Source organism: Pseudonaja textilis, chromosome 1 (assembly GCF_049901715.1).
Source record: "Pseudonaja textilis isolate UNSWEBS1 chromosome 1, rPseTex1.2, whole genome shotgun sequence".
Lineage (NCBI taxonomy): Eukaryota > Metazoa > Chordata > Lepidosauria > Squamata > Elapidae > Pseudonaja > Pseudonaja textilis.
The window spans coordinates 31814164-31837277 of record NC_141990.1 but is presented as its reverse complement, the minus strand read 5'-3'; the positions used below and the strand labels follow the sequence as shown (position 1 = coordinate 31837277).

Sequence of the window (23114 nt, the reverse complement as noted above, 5' to 3'; positions counted from 1 at the left end):
ACAGAAAACATAGAATTTTTTTTAATAATCCAGACAAAAGGTCTTCTTTACAAAATTATGCGAGACTGTTCAAGCCAAGCATAGTTAAGCAGAACTGGACCAAAGAATGCTTGGTTTTTCTGGATTTCAAATCAAACAAAATCTAGATGGGGTGACTAGACAAATCTGATGTGTGGTTGTCCTTTCTCCTCATCAAGCTCCACTTCTTAACACTTCTCCCTATTTATATGTAACATTAAATTATGTGTAATTGACATGAAACTTTGTGCTTTTTTATATATATCCGTATAGGAATATCTTGAAAATGGACCCTTGTTTGCAGAACTGAAATTCTACCAACGAGCAGCAAAACAAGAAAACAGTAAGTCAGTCAACAGAAGTGTCCTATATCAATCTATTATCAGGGGTGAAATTCAACCACCGTGGCCCACCTCGGGAGAGATGGTAGGGACAATTTGAATCAATAAAAACATCACCCCAATTGCTATTACTATTATACCAAGTATAACAAGCCACACCCATAGCCAAGCCCACACAGCCAGTAGGGGAAAAATTTTAATTTCACCCCTGGCTATTAATAATATTTTTTCAGGAATAATAGCTTTGGAATAATCACTTATGAAAATTTAACTTTATTTCAGTGTTACTTTTAGCAAATGTATCTTCCCAACTAGATCTCTCTCTCTCCCCCCCCCCCCACCCTCTGTATGACATGTATGAAAATATATATTTTCATAACATTGTATTGTAGTATCTCAAAAAATCATAGTTATGTTATGTTTTATTTTTAAAAAGCTGGACAGTTTTAAAGAACTTGGTTTCCTCTCATGTTTTGTCAGTCAAAAAATGGATGAAGATGAAGCAACTAACATTTTTAGGCGTTCCTGTTTTCTTGGGATCAGGCCAAGTCAAACATCTTGGTAAAAGGTAAGGAAGACATTACAATACAGCAGAGCTGGACAAGAATTCTGGGATAGGGAATTTTAATAGACCTTTCTTGAAAGTAATGAGGAAACACTTTAAGATAATGTGAAAGAAGGATATGCTTCGTGTAACATCTTGGAGACTGCTGCTACATTAGGTGGATTAATATCTAATCTAGTAAAACAAATCAGTTTATTACACTCATATACTTTTGTTGTTGACTTTTTATGTAAGGGCAGTATGTTCTCATTGTTTTTCTTTGTGGTCATACTATATTAGTTACAGATTTATGGTGATGGAAAGATTAGGAGAAGATCTTCAAACTATCTTTGAAAGACAAGGGAGAAAATTTTACAATGAAACTGTTCTGCATATTGGGATGCAGGTGGTAGGTATAAAACCTCAGAGTAAGCCTGGGATGGGGATCAATGGACCTTTTGAGTTTTAAGTACTGTCTTTCATATGTATTTTTAAATGGTCTGTTTAATTTTGCTTGAAAGAATGACTACAAAGGAGGAGGACTTTCTCCATACTTCTCTTCCTCTGTTGTAATGATTTGAAACTAATTAATTAAAACTTGAGCTGAGCGTCTGCATTTCATATTTAAAAGATTTTTTTAGTCTATCATGATTTACATGTATTTTTATTACTTGAAATCTAAAAATTGGCTATTTGCCTCTACTCGCCCCTTTTAAGTGATTATTCAAAGTATACTATCAAAGTATTATATATTAGTTTAATTAAATAGCTTACTTTGCCTTTTCACTCTGCATTAAGAAATATGTTTTTCTCCAAAATATGATAACAGATAACAGATAATCAGAGTTGGAAGGGACCCCCCCCCGCCCAAGCGAGAGACCCTACACCATTTCTGACAAATGGTAGTACAATATCTTGAAAGTCTCAAGTGATGACCCTCCCACAACTTCCGAGGGCAAGCTGTTCCATTGGTTAATTGTTCTCATTGTCAGAAAGTTTCTCCTTATTTCCAGGTTAAATCTCTCCTTGTTCATTTTCCATACTTTATTCGTTGTCTGGCCTACAGGTGCTTTAGAAAATAGCTTGACCCCTTCCTCTCTGTGGCAGCCCTTCAAATATTGAAACACTGCTATCATGTCTCCCCTGGCCCTTCTCTTCACTAGACTAGCCATGCCCAGTTCCTGTAACCGTTCTTCATATGTTTTAGTCTCCAGTCCCCTAATCATCCTGGTTGCTCTTCTCTATATTTTTTCTAGAGTCTCAACATCTTTTTTATAGTGTGGTGATCAGAACTGGATGCAGTACTCTACGTGTGGTTTTACTAAGGCTTTATAGAGTGGTATTAATACCTCACTTGATCTCGATTGTATCCCTCTGTTAATACAACTTAAGATTGCATTACCCTTTTTGGCTGCTGCTGCACACTGCTGGCTCATATTTAGCTGGCTCATAGTTAGACTCCAAGATATCTGTCACAGTTACTGCTATTAAGCCTGGTTTCACCCAGTCTGTATGTGTACTTTTGGTTTTTCTTGCCTAAGTGTAGGACTTTACTTTTCTCTACATTGAATTTCATTTTGTTAGATACAGCCAGTGTTCTAGTCTGTCAAGATCCATCTGGATCTTGAGTCTATTTTCTTGGGTGTTAGCTATTCCTGCCAGTTTAGTATCATCTGCAAATTTGGTAAGTTTCTATTACCTCATCTAAATCGTTAATGAAGATATTGAAGAGTACTGGGTCTAAGGCGGAACCTTGTGGCACCCTGCTGCTTACTTCCCTCCATGTAGACTTAGACACATTAAGGACTACTCCTTAAGTACAGTTTGTCAGCTAGTTGCAAATCTATCTGGTGGTAGTGCTATCTATCCCAATTTTTCCTAGCTTACCAAAAAGTAGGTTGTGGTCTACTTTATCAAATACCTTGCTGAAATCTAAGTATATTTTGTCCACAGTATTTCACTTGTCTACCAATTTAGTCACTGTTAAAGAATAAAATAAGATTGGTATGGCATGGTCTATTTTTAACAATCCTGTGCTGGCTGCTAGTTATTACTTTATTTGTTTCTATGGATAGTCCTCAACTTACAGTTCATTTACTGATTGTTCAAAATGGCACTGAAGAAAGTGACTTATGACCGTTTTTCATATTTAAGACCATTGTGGCTTCCCCATGGTCAGTGATCAGAATTCATAAGCTTGGCAATTGACTCACAGTTATGATGGTTGATGTAGCCTAGGATCCTTTTGCAATCTTCTGACAAGCAAAGTCAATTGGGAAGCCAGACAATTACTACTAACTTAAAAACTGCAATGATTCACTTAAGATCTGTGGCAAGGTCACAAAATAGTGCAAAATTCACTTAGCGAATATGCTTAGCAACAGAAAATTTGGGCTCAATAGTAAATTGTAAGTTGAAGACTACCTGTAATATTTCCCTTCCTTTATTTGATAAAATTTGTTAAGTCTTTAAATAATATTGCGGGGGTAATTGTAATAAAAATACAAATACTAGTTTCCTTTGTAATACAGTCTCTCCTTGCCCATTAGCTGGATGTCTTAGAATATATTCATGAAAATGAATATGTGCATGGGGATATTAAAGCAGCAAACTTACTTTTGGACTACAAAAATCCACATGAGGTAAATAAATATATTGTATCCCCTATCCATACATCTAATTTTTCATTATTAAATGTTCTTCAATTTTGTAAAAAAATCAGGATGTAGAGTTGGTTGTTGCTTAAACTACATGCATTGTTGCTAAGAAGAAGAAAGCATGAGGGGTTTGTGTTGTTATTCAGATAAAATTCACAGTCTGATTTACAAATTCTTATTCTATGTAGTAGCTCAATGAAGTGATTTGTTACCAAAACTTTACCAAACACCTGACTCTTTCATGGCTCTAAGAATTAGATGTCTTGTTTATACATGTGAAGGAAATTGCTCTATGTGCTTTTTTCATATAGATGCATTGAAATCAACATGAGAAAATGCATGTAGAGCTAATTAGCATGCTGAAAATGCACATTTTACCAGTTGAAAAGTATTTCACTTCTGTTTACCTCTGTCATAGTTGACAAATTGAGAGGCTAGTGCCAGTTGCCAAATCTAGTGTTAAAGGCATTCATAGTTGCTGGTTACTTTGCTTATGGCAGATTTACTGAATAAACTTCACTTGCCAAAGAAAATCACAGTGATAGGTTCAGGAAATTCCTACCTTAAAAGAAAGTATTTTTTAATTGGAAACATTTAATGTGGGAATCTACAGATTCAAAGTCCTCAAACGTCATTAATTTCAGTACCCTCTAGTGAGCAACTGTGATGACTCAGATTCAACCATGTTATTCCTAGTTCTGATTGCAGCATAGTCTTTAATGACTATTTTCAAAAAAAAGATGTTCTTGACAAACTCTGTTGAACAACTGCTTTTGAGATACTGACATTGGGTTGTTGTTTTTTTGTATTAAGTTTTAGTGGAGAAGATTCAATTATACTTTTAAATAGGAGACAACTGCATGGGCATTAATATGTACTTTTAAATATAGACTACAGAATAACTTTTTATTTTGCTTCAAAATAATGCAAATTATTTTACAGAAATTTACAGAAAATATAGACAGAAAAAACATAGTTGAATTTTGAAGTGTACAATTAGACACTTAAGTATGTTTTGCAATGTAAAAAAATATGGTATAGCTGTGAGACTTGTGTGCTGAGTAATCCCTTCAACTTCAACAAAGAATGATTTTGTCTCTGCATGGGACAGCTGGATCAGGCTCCCTGCTTACAAATGGCCTAGAAGTCAATCAGAACTCCTTGCCCCCAGGGATAAATGCTTTGGGAAGATCAAGTTTTACATCTTGAGCTGCAGTTGATTGCCGTTTTACTGCTAATAACGCTGTCATTGAGTTCTGCGGCCTAATTAAGTTGGCCTCCTAATATACTGGTGATCTAAATTTATTACTGTGCTAACAAAGCAATATATCTCATCAGGTTTATATGGCATCTCCATTGACTAAAAAAAATGAAAGGTGAAATACTTCCCATGTTTTTGTTATGTTTTTGTTCAAACTGTGTTCTGCTACCCTGTGGATACTTTGCCTTTTAAATATGGTGAGTAAAAAACTTGAACCTGGATAATTGAAGCATGTATGTGAATATTTAAAAACACATTTTTGGTTTCCCGGAGGTCATTGCAGAGCATTTATTTAGAATGTGTTGTTTGGAATGCTGTTGTATAAAAAGGTAGGCGAAAGTCTTTCCCAGTACTGCATTTTCCTTATAATGGATTTGAAGACAGTATTTGTATTTTAGTGCTATTAATAGTAATTTATTGCAATAATACAAAAAAGTGGTTTTAATTCTCTTACTACTTAATGCTGTGCAATAAAACCAGGCCTATATTGTTTTATAATAAATAATTTTTATCTGATAAGGTTGGCGCTTGTAAATTCTAAAGATTTAAGTTGGATTCTCTGTGTATGTATAAAATTCTCACACGTGAAGAGTCTTCCCCTCTTTTTCTTTTCTATTGAGTATTCCAGAATACATAATAGAATAACAGAACTGGAAGGGACCTTGGAGGTCTTCTAGCGCAACCCCTTGCTCAGGCAGGACATCCTATACCATTTCAGACAAATGGATGTCCAATCTCTTCTTAAAAACCTACAGTGATAGAGCGCCCACAATTTCGTTTCAACAAAATATAGTTTGTTGCATAAGTCACAGTTGGTTTGTTTCACATAATACGCTATTTGTCTGTCATGATCTATAGATAACACTGACTGGATTTACACAACACACTAAACCAAATCAAAATTAGCCACATTATGGCTTAGGATGATACATAAATTCAATATCAAGAATAATTAATTTGTGGGGCCCTTGTTCTAATCTGGTAAAGATCTGCATCACTTAAGTATCCATAACTGTTAATTTTCCCTACTTCCCTTGAAAATAAAAAATATGTCATTCTTTAGCTTCCTAGACTGCTGATTTCCTTAGCTACACTGCAGTAGCAGTGATGTCATCATCATCTTTAGACCAGGGGCGTCAAACTCATGTTGTAACAATGGTGTCATGTGATCTATTGTGACTTTTTCCCCCTTTGCTAAACCAGGCGTGGCCAGTGTGACAGCCCTGCTTTAGTTTTATTGTGACTTCCTCTCCTATTCTTGGTACATTAGATTAAATAATTACTCCTGTAATTACTCCTCTTCATGTCAACATTACACTGAAATTAGGCTATATCTTAAATTGATAAGCTCAGTAGTATAGTTGCTTCAGTCAATTCCATTAAGTTGGGTTTTCTGTCACATTGATTAGATACATTATTGTCTTCTGGCTTGGCTGGGTTGAATACTAAGCAAAGTGAATTCAGCAGAAAATGCAAGAGCAAATAGAGGCAGTCAGTCAGCCTGATAAAACTTTTTGTCTTTTCTGAGAATTCCAGATGCTGCATCCAATCTTCAGCCTTCATATCATAATCTCTATAGATCTGTTGGATGAGATATGCACTGGTGTAATCTGAAAAGAATGATCCCATGAAAAAAGAGCACTGTGCTCCTGGTTCCACATTCTAAATATGCATAGGAGATGCTGCAACAAGAAATTATATTTTTAAAACCTGTCACTTCAGCAGTCCCAAGACTGCAAAGCTTGCCTGAAGCCCAAAGAGGAGCTAATCATTTTAATGGAATCAGTTACAAGATAACTTGCTTATTTACCTTTTACTTTGAAAAAAAAAGATCAGAGAAAGAGTATCAAGAGCAACATAATTAAGAGAAGGTCATTTCTTGAGATGTGCATATTGTTTTAGGACAGGAACAAACTTCCGAGGAAGAACAAAAATAGTTTCACGGGATTGTTCTTTTCGGAGTGATATAAAAAATAGTTTCTTCAGTATAGTAGATCATAAATTAAAACTGTTTCCTACTTCCCTCTTTCCCAACTCACAGCACCTACATGGCTGGCTGTGTGTGAAAACAGTTATTTCCAAACTGTATTGTGTATGTGCAGTATAAGGATACTTTCAACTTATGCTAAATAGTTTCTCATTAAGTTGCAAATGCCATTTTAAAAGTTTTAATAACAATCCTTGTTGAATTTTGGATAGTTAAAATATTTCCTTCATCATGTGGATTTGTAAATGTATACTTGATGGGCACCATTTTTGCCCTTCATTAAGAGACATATATTTATTAAATTTATATACTGCCAGTTTCATCCTTCTACTATCCATTAATGCTTTGAAAGACTTCATTGAATGAAGAACAGCAAAAGTGTAAAATTAGAGGGCAGCCCACAAAAGCTTTGAGTGCAATACTCAGAGGATCCCAGAAGTTGCATCTAATTATAACTTTTACTATGACAGAAATATAAAATTATGAAATGGAAGAATATATTTATTAAGACATGCCTGCATAGACATCATGTTCTTTTTTGAGGCAAGTAGCGTTATACAGTAGCATAGAAAAACTGTAAAAATAGCAAGCAGAACAAATCAGAAGCAAGACATAAGAAAGAAAAATCTTAATAAAGTTCATATTCACCATACTTCTATTCATAAACACTGTTTTTTCTTATCTTTTTTTTTTTTTGAGGATCTCAACATTATCTAACCCTGACTTCCTTGATGAATTTATTATTATTATTATTATTATTACTACATGTCTCTTAAATGACATGTTCACGCCACTATGCTTTTCTAAACATAGTACTCACCTCTCTTGAGTGTGTCTGTACATTGTATGCATCTTGATGGGATGCAGGCAGTAGTGGACTGTTGTTATTGCTTTGGTGCTCTTGAATCAGTATTTGACTCCTGGACAAGGCCTGCAGTTTTCTTGGCAAGATTTCAGAAGTGCTTTGCCTTGCCTCATCCCTAGGGCTGACCCAATGTCATTTAGCTGACTACAAGTCTCAGGCAGGGGTAGAACTCAATTTCTTGGGTTTTAATTGTATGCCTTATGCCTTATCTACTATATCAAAGTCGTCTCAGTGCATTGGTTTGCAAGTATTATTTAGAGATCCTTGCTTTAATGAAAGTGTATGTCCACTTGGCTTTGGTTGCACATGCAACAGGCAGCCCAATTTTTGCCATAACTGATCATACTGTCCATATCATTCACAAGAAATGTTGCATTCTGCACAGCTATAACTAAGGTAATCAAATGTACTTTTCTCTTAATTGATTGTATTAATTGAATGTTGAATGAAAGGAAATTAAATTATATTTTTATCCTGCTTCTTCATCTTTGCACTGTTATTTAAAGAATAACCTTTGAAACATCATTCATAGCTTGGCCCAGATGGAGTTGCACATCTGAGATTTTACAGGGGTGTAAGTGCAAGTAAAAAAGTGATACTTTTCTGCAACATATTTTTCTTTCTTTCTGGCATTCCATTTGTATCAATATACTACCAAGATCTTTATTTTTTGTTTCTTATTATTTTTAAAAATTAACTTGTGGAATTTACACAAAATAATGCAGTGATCACTAATTTGGATGTTGTAAAGAAAGATGGGATAAATTCTTGAGAACAAGTCTGTCAAAAGCTGTAGTCTTAAAAGACAGTTCTTGGAAAAAGCAGAACATGCTGTTTCTCCATAGACTTCTTTTATTAGTTTTTTAAAAAAAAACCTTAAGTCTTTAAAAGTCTAAGGCAGGATCTCCCTTGTAGACTTTAAAGTATACAGCTGTTGTTCTACCAAACTAGTAGTGGCAGCAGACTGATATAATGGGTGAGGCTAGAATTTACTAAGGAGAAAATGCTAATGTTGCTTTTGAGTCGAGAATAGTATGCTTGTAAACACCAATTCAGGGGAACAACGGTAGGAAGAAATATCTCTCTTTTACCTGCAACTAGTTGCTTCTGTGAAAAACAAAATATTCTAAGATGGGCCTTTTTTTGATCTGGCTGAATTATTTTTGTCCTAATTCTTATAATGCACTGAAACATGACGTGCAAATAGAGAGTATACTTCCTGTTAGGAATGTAAGCAACCTAACAGCTATTTGGGATGGAAATATATAAACCAGCATAGACATTTTAAAACTGTTATCTTTAAGAAAATGCAAAATGTAATTGGGTGTGGTTTCTCAAACGGCCATAAGACGGAGCCAGAAACCTGGGTTATCTTAGTCTCAGAAGAGAGTGTGTCTGAGTGAGTCTCTGTTTTCATTCTGTTGGAAAGTATTGCTGTTCCTCCATTTCTTCTAATTGACTGATATTACTGGATTTGATGTAAGTCTGATACTGAACTGTTTTTGACACTGGACTTTGATATTTGGATTATCCCTGGACAAAAAACTGACTGATCTTACCTGTGAATGACTTTGGACTGCCTATTTTGAACTTTGCTTAACGTTTCTGGAAGTAAAACCCTACATTTACTCTACAGTGTATCTGTGTGCTGTGTGTGTATTATTCAAACACTACTTTCTATACGTCTCCCTGTATGCGCTCATTCTCCTAACGGGGAATTACCTCAACACTTCCTTCAAAATTTGATATTATACATGCGGAAATGGAAAGCATTCCATTGGAGAAGTAGGTAAAGAATATGCCAAAACAGGACTTTTCTCTTTCCCCACTTGGCCAACTGTTCCTTGTTTCAAAATCGTACTCTGCTTTAGAAACAAAATGTTTTAAAGCATAGGTCTTACATTCTGTGATAGTTTATAAGTTTAAATTGTTTTATTTTTGCAATTCCATGGTTATTTATATGTTAATATTAAGATGTTTTTCTATTAAATAAAAAAAGTTAAACTGATTAAGAAAGAAATTCCTACCATTAACATATCAGGGTGATTTTTCTCACTGAATGTAAGTGCCATAAGATAAAAATAAGATGTTAAGAGGTCAGTTGGTATTGCTTAGGTTTCTGTCTTTGGATTTCTGTTTCATTTTAATTTTGCTTCTCCCTCTCCCTCCGTTTAATTATGTCCAAAAGTTGTAGATTTAACTGGACAAGTTCTTATGGTTTTCTTGGCAAGGTTTTTCAGAAGTAGTTTGTATTGCCTGCTTCCTAGGGCTGAGAGAAAGTGTCTAAGGCAGGACTAGGACTCACTTTGTCCTGGTTTCTAGCCTGACGTCCTAATTACTACACCAAATTGGCACTCTTGTTTTAGTAATCTGTGTCAAATCCAGGTATTGCAGAACCCACCTTTTCAGGATAATACCATGTTCACTTTGGGGGATAGTAGTGCCTTAGAAAAGTTCTGAAAAGCAGCTCTTCAATTGTAGAGTATTCCTCTAGAATGCTTTCTGGGGAGGAAATTGGTATGTTAACACAATGGGTGTTTGCGAAACTTTTCCTTTGTGTTCTTGCCTATAACTGAACCCATCTTGAACTTGTTGCAAGGCTGGTTGTTGAAAGGTGGGATCTGTATGTGAGTGTGTTTTATGAGAAGGAAGGCTCCCATAAGCAGCATGAAGAAAGATAAAAGACATACTGCATTTTATGATGTCTGGATGCCCACCTGGAGAGAAAGAAGCCTAAGAACAAAATGTGATTTTATTCTGTATTGCTTGGAAATAAGGCAGCGCATAGAAGGCACACAACTTAGAAGGGGAAAGTAGCTGTTAATAGCCCCCAGATGTACATATTTTATCCTGGGGTGCAATTTGGCTTAATAAAATGCAGATCTAACAGTGTCCTTAAGCCACCATTTTCTTCTGGCTTAATTAGAAAGGTTATACTTTTTCAGAGGACGAAAGCATCATTCATGTCTCTGCTCATGTCTTCCAGGTTTATCTTGCTGATTATGGACTCGCCTACAGATATTGTCCCAGTGGGAACCACAAAGAATATCAGGAAAATCCTAAAAGGAGCCATAATGGTACAATGGAATTTACCAGCATAGATGCACACAAGGGAGTCGGTTAGTTTCTTTCATCTCTTTTCCTCCACTCCCCCTTCCTCCTTTCCAGTTTCAAACACTTCAGAAATTACTTGCTGAATTTGTGAAACATGGGAGCAATGGTGGCTCTCAGTAAAGCTGAAGTGGCTTTTGCATGTGATAACTTTCTGTCCTATTAAGATGAATGTAGTTATTCGTGCTATTGCAAAAGGTGAACCTTTTTTTGCCAGCATGGGTCCTGAGAATATTTCTGGAATCTTTCACTGTGGAGTTTGTACTGTGTGCTTCTTAGGCTAGAAGCCAGTTCCATGCTTTGTCTGGACTGCTGATTGGGTAAAAAGAACAATCTACAGTCTGAATGAGAAGTACTGAACCATACAACCACAAGTAGTCCTTTACTTACAACCACAATTGAGTGAAGAATTTATGTTGCTATGTGAGAAATTTCTAAAGTTTCACTATTGCCCCATTTTATGACTTTTCTTGCCACATTTGTTAAGTGAATCACTGCAATTGTTAAATTAATAACATGGTTGTTAAGTGAATCTGGCTTCCCCATTCAATTTGCTTGTCAGAAGGTCGCAAAAAGGGACCATGTGACTCCAGGACACTGCAACTGTCATAAATATGAACCAGTTGTTAAGTATCCAAATGAAAATCATGTGACCATGGGGATGCTGCAAAGGTCATAAGTGGGAAAGATGGTCATGTCACTTTTTTCAGTGGTGTAACTTTGAATGGTCACTAAATGAACTGATGTAAGTGGAGGACTGCTTGTAGAAGTCTCTAATTTTTTTTGTTCAATATATTGGCCTCTTTTTTTTTCTCCAGAAGTTCAAGGCAGCAGAAAATACTCTGTCCAATTTTTATCCCATCAATACTACATTGCCTAGATTAGTCAGAGAGATAGTGATTGGCTGTCAGGCATGAATAACTAGACCCACTTATGTAGAGCTCAAACTAGCTACTTTATTGCTCTATGCCTATTTCACAGGAATCTGCCCAAACTGGCAATTTCTGCATGGGAAACCCTAGCCTAAGGCTCAAAGGCTCTCTTATGTTTATGTAGTGAGTCCAGAATAATGCCCCACTTGAATCCTCTTCCCAACTCAGGTGGTTTCTCTCCAACATTGGCCTGAAATTCTCTGATATCTTCAACTTGGGTCTTCCCACTTCAGCAAAAGAGATTTTTATGCAGTGTGGTGCCAGTTATTGTGGCCATGCTGACTGGGGACTGAGACTTGTAGTCAACTACAGTTGACCCTTTCATACATGAAAGCCTACGTTAAGTTGATCTTTAGGCCACCTGTCTCTTCTTTTGCAAGTACTCAGTGACTAAATTCATATCTTTCTGAAATTTCTTGGTATGGTAAGTCTCTCTGCCTAGCTAGTTTCTTACATATTTAAAAAAAATATCTTAATTAAAAATTGGAAACTGACATGTTGAAAAGCAACATTCTCATATCATTTTTTCGCCATTAGAGGACTGCTAAATTTCCTTAGAAAATGAAATGGGCTGTATAAAGATTACTAGAACATATAAATAAGGATGGCTGCATCCTACTGATTGATTGATTATTTATTTACTGGTATTATATATCACTTCTCTCATACAGTGACTTTAGTCACTTAGTGACAATCCCCCAAAACATGGTTAAAAACAAAAGTACTGTTTCCCGCCACATCAGGCATCCTTGAAACTCAACCCCCATTGTAACCAAATGCTCAGGAAGAACCAGCTCTTTAAAGCCCCTCCCCCAAGGCTAATTAAAGGTAACGATCCCTCTAAACTCAGGTGGAAGACTGTTCCAGGGAGCTGGGGCAGTCATGAAGAAGACATGCCTTCAAGGTTGCATTAAGTGGGAACATTTAAGGGAAAGGACCTGGAATTGAAAATCCAGCCATTAACCTCGGAAAACAAAAATAAGGGGTAGCAAGGAGGGCTAGAGGGAAGTGGCTGATAGCATGCTGTACTAGGTCATGACAACCTCTTTTGAACAAATAATCCCCCATCCCTCAGAGCCATTTTGTGCAACAATCCGCAATATGCTTTCAAAATTTCAAAAGTATTTTATGAGATCAAATTGTGGGGGATTCCACAATTTTGTGGTTTGATTGATTGAATTTGAGCTTACATAATATGCTACATTGTTGTTCATTCAGTGAGTTGTTGTCAAGTACATAATGGATAGATATTATCTGTGAACCTAGTCATTGTCTCATCAGCAGTTGTGGAGGAGGACTGGTTTCCTGATGGCCATACTATTTCAATTGCTCTTGTCAATGGATCTAAGGCAACCAACAATATAATGAATTAAAAAGTTTAAACACGGGTCAGCCTCATTTAACAATAGTAATTGCAAAAAGAATTTCTGCTACTGAGCAAAGCTATTGTAAAATGTAATATGCGACTATGTCATTTAGCAATGGAAGTTGCAGCGTTTCCAGTTGCTGTCATTAAGCGAATCTTGCAATGTTGTTAAATGTGATATATCACTATTTGCGACTGACTTTGCTTGTAGGAAGCTAGTGCACAAAGTCGCCAATGGTGACCCGGTGACCTTGCTAATGCCATGATTACAAACTATTCACCAAACACCCAGATTGTGACCACATGGTTGTGGGATGCTGTGACTGTTTTAAGTATGAGGAGCATACTTGCCACTTATTCAGAATCATCTGAAGTTCAAATGGTCACTGAACAGTCACTGAATGGTTATTAAGTAAAGACGATCCGTATATGTGGACTAGGTGAAACTGCACAATATCACTTCTGAAATATATGTTAAAAGACCAAAGCATTTACACAAACCTTCCGAAAAGTTAGAATTTAGTCATGTTTCTAGAGAAACAGACTGGAAAGGTGTAAGCTTCCCTAATGGGGATTATTTGGATACTTAGAGCCTAAAAACAAGGCTGGTCCCCAACCAGAGCTAACTGGTTTGATATAAAGCTTCTCAGTGTGTCCAGTATGCACAAAGAATAGGAGAATGCATATCTTTCACATGCTGCTCCTCCCTAACTAGTTTCCTACCTCCTCATACCAAACGTTCAACCACAACACTTGCTAATCTTGCAGTCCATCGTTTTGCTGTTACTAGATTTGGTTATTGTTTCATTTACTACTTCTCTTGCACTGAGTCTGTGGGCTCTTTTATATTAAAGTAGTTATATTACTCTCATTGTTCTATAAGCTATGTGAAGTGTTAACTTAAAAAAAACTTTTTTTCTGGTAGACTTTCATATATCTTACTTATTTAAACTCACTTTGATGGTATTGGAAACACATTTGCAGGTAAATTACATACATAGTCCTTTTATTGGGTATTGATTGTACTGCCTTGCATTCCAAGGCAGACTTAATTCAACAATTCCCTAATTAGTTAAAGTCATAACCTGTGTCTTGTATTCATTTACCATTAATTAAACCTCAGCTGTTTATTACACTGCCGTCCAAATTCAATAGCCAGCCCAAAGAGCCATACAAAAGGAGAGGAAGGTCAATATTGAAAATATATGGTATGGTGTAGGTGTCGTTCTCCCCCCCCCCCCCAGCTTGCATTGCTTGCAATCAATAATGGTCAATGTAACACGACTTTCTTAGTTGCTATGTCAGCAAGACACAAAGTCAATTCTCGTGTTATGCTAGTATGAAAAAATAAAAGTGATTATTGGCAATGTTTGACTTTTGTTTGAGAGTGTTGGTTTATTTCAATTCTATCTAGAAATACTTCCTGCTGTGCCTATATGACATTATCTGTTTTTTTCTTCATTGTCCACGACTGTATGATTTCCTTTAACCATCTTACAGTCTACATTCCAGCTTACAGAAGCGTAACTCAGTCTTCTCCAAATGTACTGAACTTTAATAACACATTACCAAGTCACTTATGGTACAAAATGCAGAATTTATTTCTTGCATGTCCCTCATCTTTTGCAGCTCACTAGAAGGGAGAAGGGAGGGGAGTTGTTTACACAAACATTTGTAGTTGTTAATAGCTCCTGAACTGTTATCTTAAACTAATACTTTCTAACGAGTTTTGCTTGGCACAAACAACTATATATTATTGCTTTTTCTATTAAAAGGACCATTGACCATGTAATGTACAAGGCCTTGATAATTTGCCAGCACTGTTAAGACCTGTAGTCATTTAAGGCTGGTCATTAGGAAAAATGAAATGGGACTCTTGTGCTTCCCTGATGCTGAAACTATTGCACTGTTTGACCTGCCAGAAGCATTTTGGACTAAAGCAGCTATAATGGCCAAGCAGTTCCTGACCCAGACAATGGGGATAAGGAGAATGCGAATCTGTTAAGTCTACTGATGCTGTGCTGGTTTTTTTACTGGTTCTTTTTAGAGCTGGGGAATGCTTATTTTCTGAAAAGCAACTCCAATATTTTATGCAGAATTATTGGATGAAAAATAGGGATTTGTAGCTACTGATTGGGTGGCTATCCTTGTGGCACAGGGAGGTACTATTGCTTAATTCTCAGACATAGTTAAATGCATTTGCATTATAGCTTCTAGTTCTGTGGTCTGTTATGTTATTTAATGTGTTAGTTTTTCGGAACAAATAGTATGTGTACCTTCCAGGATCTATAACTTTTGAGAGCTAAAAAATGTTTGGGCAAGTATATTTTCTTTTTGCAAAACAATAGCATACTCAAAATATCAAATCCTGTGTGATATTTAACATTTTGAAATTTCATGGCAGAGTATTTTGTGAGTTGCTTGTTCCCAAATTTTTCTATTGAAAATGCTTTAAGTGAGAAACATTATTTTGTATGTGGAATTGGGTTTCTGCAAAATAAGATAGGATGCTAAAAGGGTTAAAAGGCCTTGTAGAATCACAACCAGCATATTTATTTTGTTATAATTAAATCCCTACAGAAAAGTTGTTCTATATTTTAAGGAAAAATTGAGTATGTATTCGGACAAGAGAACATTCCCACAGTGAATGGGAATGTACTTCTTCAATACCGTAGTCATTTTCTTTCTGTTTGTGTAGTTGTAAGCAGTTGAAGCTATAGGGAAAGATGATGTATTTTAAACTCTGACTGCAATTTGGAGATCATTTCTAATTTTAGCTTCTAAGGGGATAAAACTTGTTTCCACAACATCTTTTCTGTGTGGCAGTAGATATTAATAATAAATATTGACTACTTCCAAATTCTGTCTACATTTAGCATAACTGGGGGAAGGGAGGGTGATGGCTCAGCAGTTGTCAGCTGGAAACCTGAGAGGTCAGGTTTAAGACCTGAATATCATCTAATGGAGTAAGCTCCCATCACATTCCCACCTAGCAGCTTGAAAGCATGCAGATGCAAATAAATAAATTGGTACCACTTCAGTGGGAAGATAATAGCGTTCCATGGCCTTTGGCATGTCATCCAGGCCACATGATCAGGGAACAACACTGGCTCCCTTGACTAAGAAATAGAGATGAATATTGGCCTTTAAGAGTCGGACCTGAGGGGAAATCTTTACCTTTACTTAGCATAACTAAAGTAGTTAGGGCAAATATACATATATGCTATAACCATCCACATGCTATTAAAACAATCCTAGAATATGAGCTTTCTTGATCAGAATGTGAGCTTTCTTGATCAATTTAGAACCAACTTTCTGGCTTTTCTCCTCCCACCCCATCCTTTCCTACACTGAATTAAACATACAAAGCATAGGAACTCTCATTCCTGACTGTACAATGCAAGAATCCCATGTTTCAGAAGAAGACCCCTGGCCAGTCCTATCATAGCCAAACAAAAAACAAAAAAAACAGCCACTTTGGGTAATGAATGGAGTCTCAAATACAATCTCCTTAGTCTGTAGCAGTAATTTCCTGGAGCCATACTTCCCCAGTTCTCAGGAGGGTTCTGCCATTCCAATTGGCTATCACTATCCTGTAGGAATCTCTCTGGAGGAGCAGGAATGGTGGGAAAAGAAAGGATGTTGGAGGGAAATAGCAGGTGTTGCTACTGTATAGTGCAAACAGAGCACAGGTTTTTTTATACAAACAATCCCACTCCAATCACTGGTTTACCTAAGTAATAGTCCTGTATGAATAATGCTGGGCTGTATGCATTAACAGATCAGCTTATTATATGATACCCACCTGTGTTCCTAAGATGAGAATAAAAGAAATATTTCTGTTCTGCATGCATAACTAAGGTTTGTTTGGCCTTTAAAGCAGAATTATGACTATCTTGTGACAAATACAATAAAAACAGCTGAAAACTCATAAAAATGCTGTTTAAGTAATAAACATTTAGCATTTCTTGCTCCTATTCCTCCAGATTAAATTTCTTGTCCTTAAGACCATAGCTCTAAGCAACTATACAATTGCCTTATTTTTATCATGGAACCTGACTGCATTTTATTGAGCATTCATTTTTTGAAATGTTGCACTGTGAAAATAGTGTTGCTTTTTCCTGCTTGTTTCTTGATAATTAAAGAGAATTATACCTGTATCAAGCATGCCTCTTAAAAATTTGTTACATAGTAGTGTTAAAAAGTAATATTTGGGTCAATGCTGTATATGGATTTTTGTAGATTTTCTACTCAGTGAGGCATGCAGTCAATACCTAATTTCTCAGGAGATATACTGCACTCAACGTATTGAGCTTCTTTTAAATACTCTAGGCTCTGCGTACCAAGTGCATAAGACTGGTTTTAATTTGCCATCATTGATGGACATCAGAGGAGTATGAACTGTCTGAATTAAATTTGTTCCAGCATGTGTATATCAGGGCAGGATGAAAGGTGAGACAATTCAGGTGCTGTCTGTCCTATTTTGTTAACAAATGAATTACAGAACTGATGTTAGCAGCTTTACTCTTTCTCTAAAAGAGCTGCAAATCAACATCTCATTATGCTTTATTAATTTGGGAAAACAGCACCAAAGCATGCTCATTTGTAGTTTAAAATAAGAGTATGGCAGTTCCATATATGGAGTTTAATACTCATATAAGGCCGGGCCTTATTTTTTTTTTTGAGCCCTGAAAAAATGGCTAGGCCGTCTTTTCAGGGGTGACTTAATTTCCCCCCTTGCATCTTCGGGTGGGTGGGCAGCGATGGCTTGGATGTTGACCTCGGCATTGGTGGGGCACTTCATATTGGGGCCAACGCAGGCAGCACCATATCCGGGTGTGCAACAAAAGTACTTCCTAACGGCAAGCCCCCCCACCATTCCCCCCCATTTTGCATGTTTTAATATAGGCCTTAATTTGGGGGGAGGGGCTTAATTTCATTTCATGCCTATAAAACATGCTGGGACTTCCTATTGGGGGAGGCCATATTGTTGGAGAAACAGGGTATGAAATTCAGACTTGTATTCAAAACCACATTCAATCATGAAACAGCCAAGATAGAGATGCCTTTGGTACAGTCTCATGTAGTTTGAGATAAATTTATTATGAGGATTTTTTTTCCTTTGTATTATTTCTCTTATGAAAGATGTACAGCGCAGCTTACAAAATTAAGACAATAAATAAAATGCAGTTTATACACAGGTTTTTGGAATGCAGAACAAAAGCAAAAAGCAGATTAGAACAGGCACAGCTGTTTTTAAAGCATATAGACTAGATTGCTACATTGACTAGACTAGTAAATCAAAGTAGAAGCACACTGAATAAATATCATTGTTAAAATATTTAAATGCTGCTTTTCTGGGGCAGGGACTGAAAAGCAGTATACATAACAAACTATAAAAATAATATAATATCAAGATGACAAAAGCTACATAAGGTATTACCAAAATCAGTATTATAAGTAAAAAAATGTATGAAATTTGAAGAAAAAAAGAATATGGATTTATCCATGTAAATTGAACTCATACTGACTAAATCCAAGTCTTAATTCCCAATTTTGTAATGAAACCTTTCATTAGATGTCCATAGCCAAAATTTCCGGCTCTTATCTGGTTACTTTTATGTTGTTATCTTGAGATTAAAAGATTAAATTCTACTTATAGAAGAAGCTGTGAAAGAAATTTTCTTAGCTAAATTAACTAACTGTTGTATTTCTTGCCTAGTGATATGGTTGGCTAGAAAATATATTAAATTTAATTTGTCTTTTTATTATTAAATTTATATCTTGCTTTTCTGTAATTTTAAGGCCAATTTTTCTCTATCTCAGCAATTAGTACCTTGGTATATTGATCAGGGAATTCCGAGAGTTGAAGTACACAGATCTTAATGTTGCTATGGTTGAGAAACATTGCTTGAGGAAGCCTTGAACAATTAAAAAATACTGATAATAAAACACAATAAGGTTAATACAATGAAAAACAAAGTCAAAAGATTGGTGAAACAGATGTATTTAACATCTTCCTAAGCAGCGAGAGAATGAAAGCCAAGCAGGGAATGTACTGTATTATTTAGTGGTCAGATGAAAAGCTTCCTTTCTAAAGTACTTAATGAGGTTCTGGTAGGAGAAGGATCTTAAGAAGGTCCCCCTCTACTGATTTCAGTAACAGGGCAAATTCATAGTGGAAGAGCACCTTAAAATAATGACCAGTAGTACAGATTTTCTAGTACAAGCATCATGATTTCTCTTCCACCAATGTGCAGCCTGGCCTACTGCACCAGTTTGCGATTTCCCAATCTTTTTCAATGACAGACCCATGGAAGGTACAGTGAAGTACTCCAACGGTAATGTAACTTTATTGATTAGTCAATTGACCATATCAAGAATATTGAAGTAGTTAAGATTACTTATACCTGATTTTAAGACCAATTGCTTATACTATCCTGGTTCAGAATATTTATACATTAATATAAATGCTACCTATGAAAAAATGTGAGTTGCTTTATGAGTCTTGTATAAATAGTTGAACTCTTTTTATTCATAAAGTAGCACAAGTCATTGTTGGGGATACAGTGAAAATTGTAGGAAGCCTTCCTACAACAGTGAGGTAAGAGTGAGAAAACTTTTTTCAAACAGCCGATTGCTTGAAGTGTAACATTTGCTCTGCCATTCACCAGCCTCCCTGATTTTAAAGTAAACAGAAATCCTTGAGAGCAAGATACGTCCTGCATGATAAAAAAAAAAGGTTTTTAATTGAAAGTATGTCCCCCCACATTTTTCTCTTGACTTAATTGCATACTAAAGCTCTGATTTAACTGAATTTATGATTCTGTTAACATAATGCAGAGATAGGCAGATCATTTAGTTGATTTTCATAGTGATGGTGCAACACATTTTTGGAGAAGATATCACCAGTTTAATCACAGACTGTATTGGTATTTCCTCCAACCTGATACTGTAATGTTTTTGCAATATAGAAACTGGCTGTGAGGGACTAGCATCTGCCCAGCATTGCACTTTAAATTAGGTATGGAAGAGGGCTTTTTTTTTTGGGGGGCTTATTGTGGAGAGTTGCTGAATCTGTTACAAGGACCCAGTCTTGTACATGAGCAGCTTGATGAGTGTCTTCTTCCTTTGGAATCCCCTCTCCTTTTTATTTTATTTTTTTTTGCATCTCTGTGCAAGTGTGGACAGGATTTTCTAGCTGTGATATCAGAAGTTTGATGTGCTTTCAGTGCCAAGGAAATATTAAAATAAGCATGCCTTTAATGCTCTATTTTCTTTTTGTATTAAGCTTATTTGCTTAGGCTTTTGCTATAGTTTTAAATTATTTATTTTTATGTAATTTGCCCTTTTGCTCAAGTAAGGAAAATGTACTTTAAAAATAAATATAGTCTGGTTATGTTTTGTTTTTTAAAAAGAACTTTAGAAAACTGATTTCTACTGACTATAATTGTGTCCCATTGAGAAATATATTATAAAATAACTCATACAGAGCCCCTTACAGATAAGGAAACTTCATACTTAATAGCAGTGACTTCTTGTATCATAATTGTTTCTCTGTCTGCTTGGTCACAGACAAAACCATGGCAGAATTTATAATAAGAGATAGAATTTACCCTTCCTCTTTCTTGGCTAAATTTTAATTCAGGTAGAAAAATGCTTACAGATTGATGTCATCAGAAGGATTTCTGGGTATTTTAAAGCTGTTTGCCAAGTACATTTTCTTCATTCCTATGCAAGGCTGCACTTCATTCCATGCAATGATTGCACCATTTCTGAAACTGTTGCCAGTAATAGGTTGTTGGAGATTAGAAATTCCAGGAACAGGGCATGTGTTAAATTCCCAGCTCTATCCCTGGCACCTAAGTTGAAAGCAAAATGGGGTTGAAGTGGTATCTGCTGAATGCATCATAGGGTTGTTACTAGTAGATTAAGCGAAGTGGTGGCTTGGAGTCTTCCACCCTTTTTTCTTTGCTTCTCACCTTATGGTCTAGGATTGTTCATGAGTTGCCCTGGGTAAGTGATGAAAACCCCACCTCTCTCTCTCTTGAGCATTGTGTATTTGAATGGGTAGAATACATTTTATGCAGTTTTTAAACATAATGCATTTTAAGCATATTTGCTTTTTGAAACTTACAGAAAATCATGATGAAGAAGCAACTAATGTCCGTGCACGGTACTGAAGCTTTACTTCTTTTCTACTTTATTTATTTATCCCTTCCTACAAAGTTAGCATGCTAACCATAATACCTCTGAGACATAGTCAGTAAACAGAAACAATATTCCTGACCAATTCTTCCCTCTATCACCAATCTTGGTCAATGTTTTCATAAGGGCACTTTATAAATGAACACCTAATTGAGATGGGGGCAGGTTTAGTAGGTTTGGTAGTGATTAGTCCACATAAGTATGAGGAGTGGATATTTTTTTATTAGTATGCACCTCCTTTCCAGGCATCACTCCAGAGCCAAATGTTGACTTCCACAATTTTATCAAATACCCTATTCACACCAAAGACTGGACAACCATTTGTCTGAAATGGTATAGGGTCTCCTATTTGAGCAAAGGATTGCATTGGAAGACCTCTGAGATCCTTTCCAACTGTATTATTTTATGATCTTATGTTACATTTGAAAGCAAAAGTTCTCAACTTGCTGAATTCATTGCCACTTTTTGGGATAAGGTAAAAGTGGATTATAACATGTAGAAATTTAAAGTGTACATCTATACTGTTAAATGACTACCACACAACAATATTTATTTGGTTTAGAATTATTCAGGAAAACACTCCCCAAAGGAAAAGATAAGCAGTCAAAAATAAACATTCCACACTTTTAATTTCACTCATTTTTAAAATAAATTATTTGGGGAAAACTCTTGGTCTTTTGAAAACACAGTATATATTTTTCAAAGTTCCAGTTGAAAAGGCCTATTTGCTTACAGAAAATGACCATAACCTGATTCTAAATGAAAGTTGGCTTTTTGTTAGCAAAATACAGGCTTGCAAAAGTATTAGGTAATAGAGAGGGACATTTTTCAGACACGAAATTATTCAAATTGTCACTTTGTTTATGACATCTAAAAATGATGTAACATGTTATTTTCTCCTCTTACGTACACAGATTTATCCTTTCTTAAGAAAAAAAATTGAGAACTCCAGTAATTCTGTTTCTTATCTTAGTAATATTTACTACGTATATTTTATCAGAGTTCTATTGAATATAGGAAATAGCAACACTATTTCTTTTTCCTAGAGATTGGAGAATTTAGAAAAAATGCTAATTTTCAAAATATTGTGACTCTCGATAGGTTAGCATGAATATAAAATAACAAAGAAAAATGGGCTTGTACATCTAAAATTTGGAAAATCAACAATACTTTTTGCATTGTTGCCTATTTACAGAATTGGGCAAAATGAATTTATCTAATGTTTCACTTTTGAAGCTACAGACCACTAAGTGATTAGATATTTACTATGAATTAATTATAATGTGACACTTTCCTTATATGATAGATGAGAAGTACAATTTCTATAATTGTGACAACTCTTATATAGGAGATTAGCTATGATTTCTCCATATCTGTGATATATTTTTATTAACATTTTGAGAATTGTGAAGTGATTGTGTTAGGACAGCACTTATAGACATAGATGGCAATACAATAATTTGTTAATTTTTTATGATTGGAATTCACCTAAAATGGTACAATGGAATTGTATATGTAGAAGATTGATTTTGTTTATTTTAATATCACAAGCAATGCTTTTAGGTTTGGACAGAATGAAAGCTAATTTAGAATAAAAGAGACCCTCAAGACAATAAGATAGTATCCTGCTATCTAGAGTGAAGGGACTTTCATAATCCAGTAGTTGAATAGCAGTTAATATAGACAGAATATGTAAGAATTTATGTGCTTTCATCATAAAAAAAGAGTTGTGCATATGCACAGGAATGAATTTAGTTCTATTAGACTAGGCTTCCCTATTTTATAATCAAATATTGTGTTCTGAGAAATTTTTGTAATAAAATA

At 35.6% G+C, this 23114-nt stretch overlaps 1 protein-coding gene across 3 annotated transcripts in view; it reads left to right on the top strand.

Annotated features, from left to right (window-relative positions):
• The window catches only part of VRK2 (VRK serine/threonine kinase 2), a 56447-nt gene that overhangs the window by 9460 nt on the left and 23873 nt on the right, over positions 1 to 23114 (top strand). For all 3 annotated transcript variants that reach the window (XM_026696057.2, XM_087930407.1, XM_087930403.1), the window contains exons 4-8: positions 292 to 361; positions 840 to 927; positions 1204 to 1312; positions 3453 to 3545; positions 10660 to 10792. In XM_026696057.2, the coding sequence (XP_026551842.1) occupies positions 292 to 361; positions 840 to 927; positions 1204 to 1312; positions 3453 to 3545; positions 10660 to 10792 (493 nt within the window). The remainder of the gene's footprint in view (positions 1 to 291; positions 362 to 839; positions 928 to 1203; positions 1313 to 3452; positions 3546 to 10659; positions 10793 to 23114) is intronic.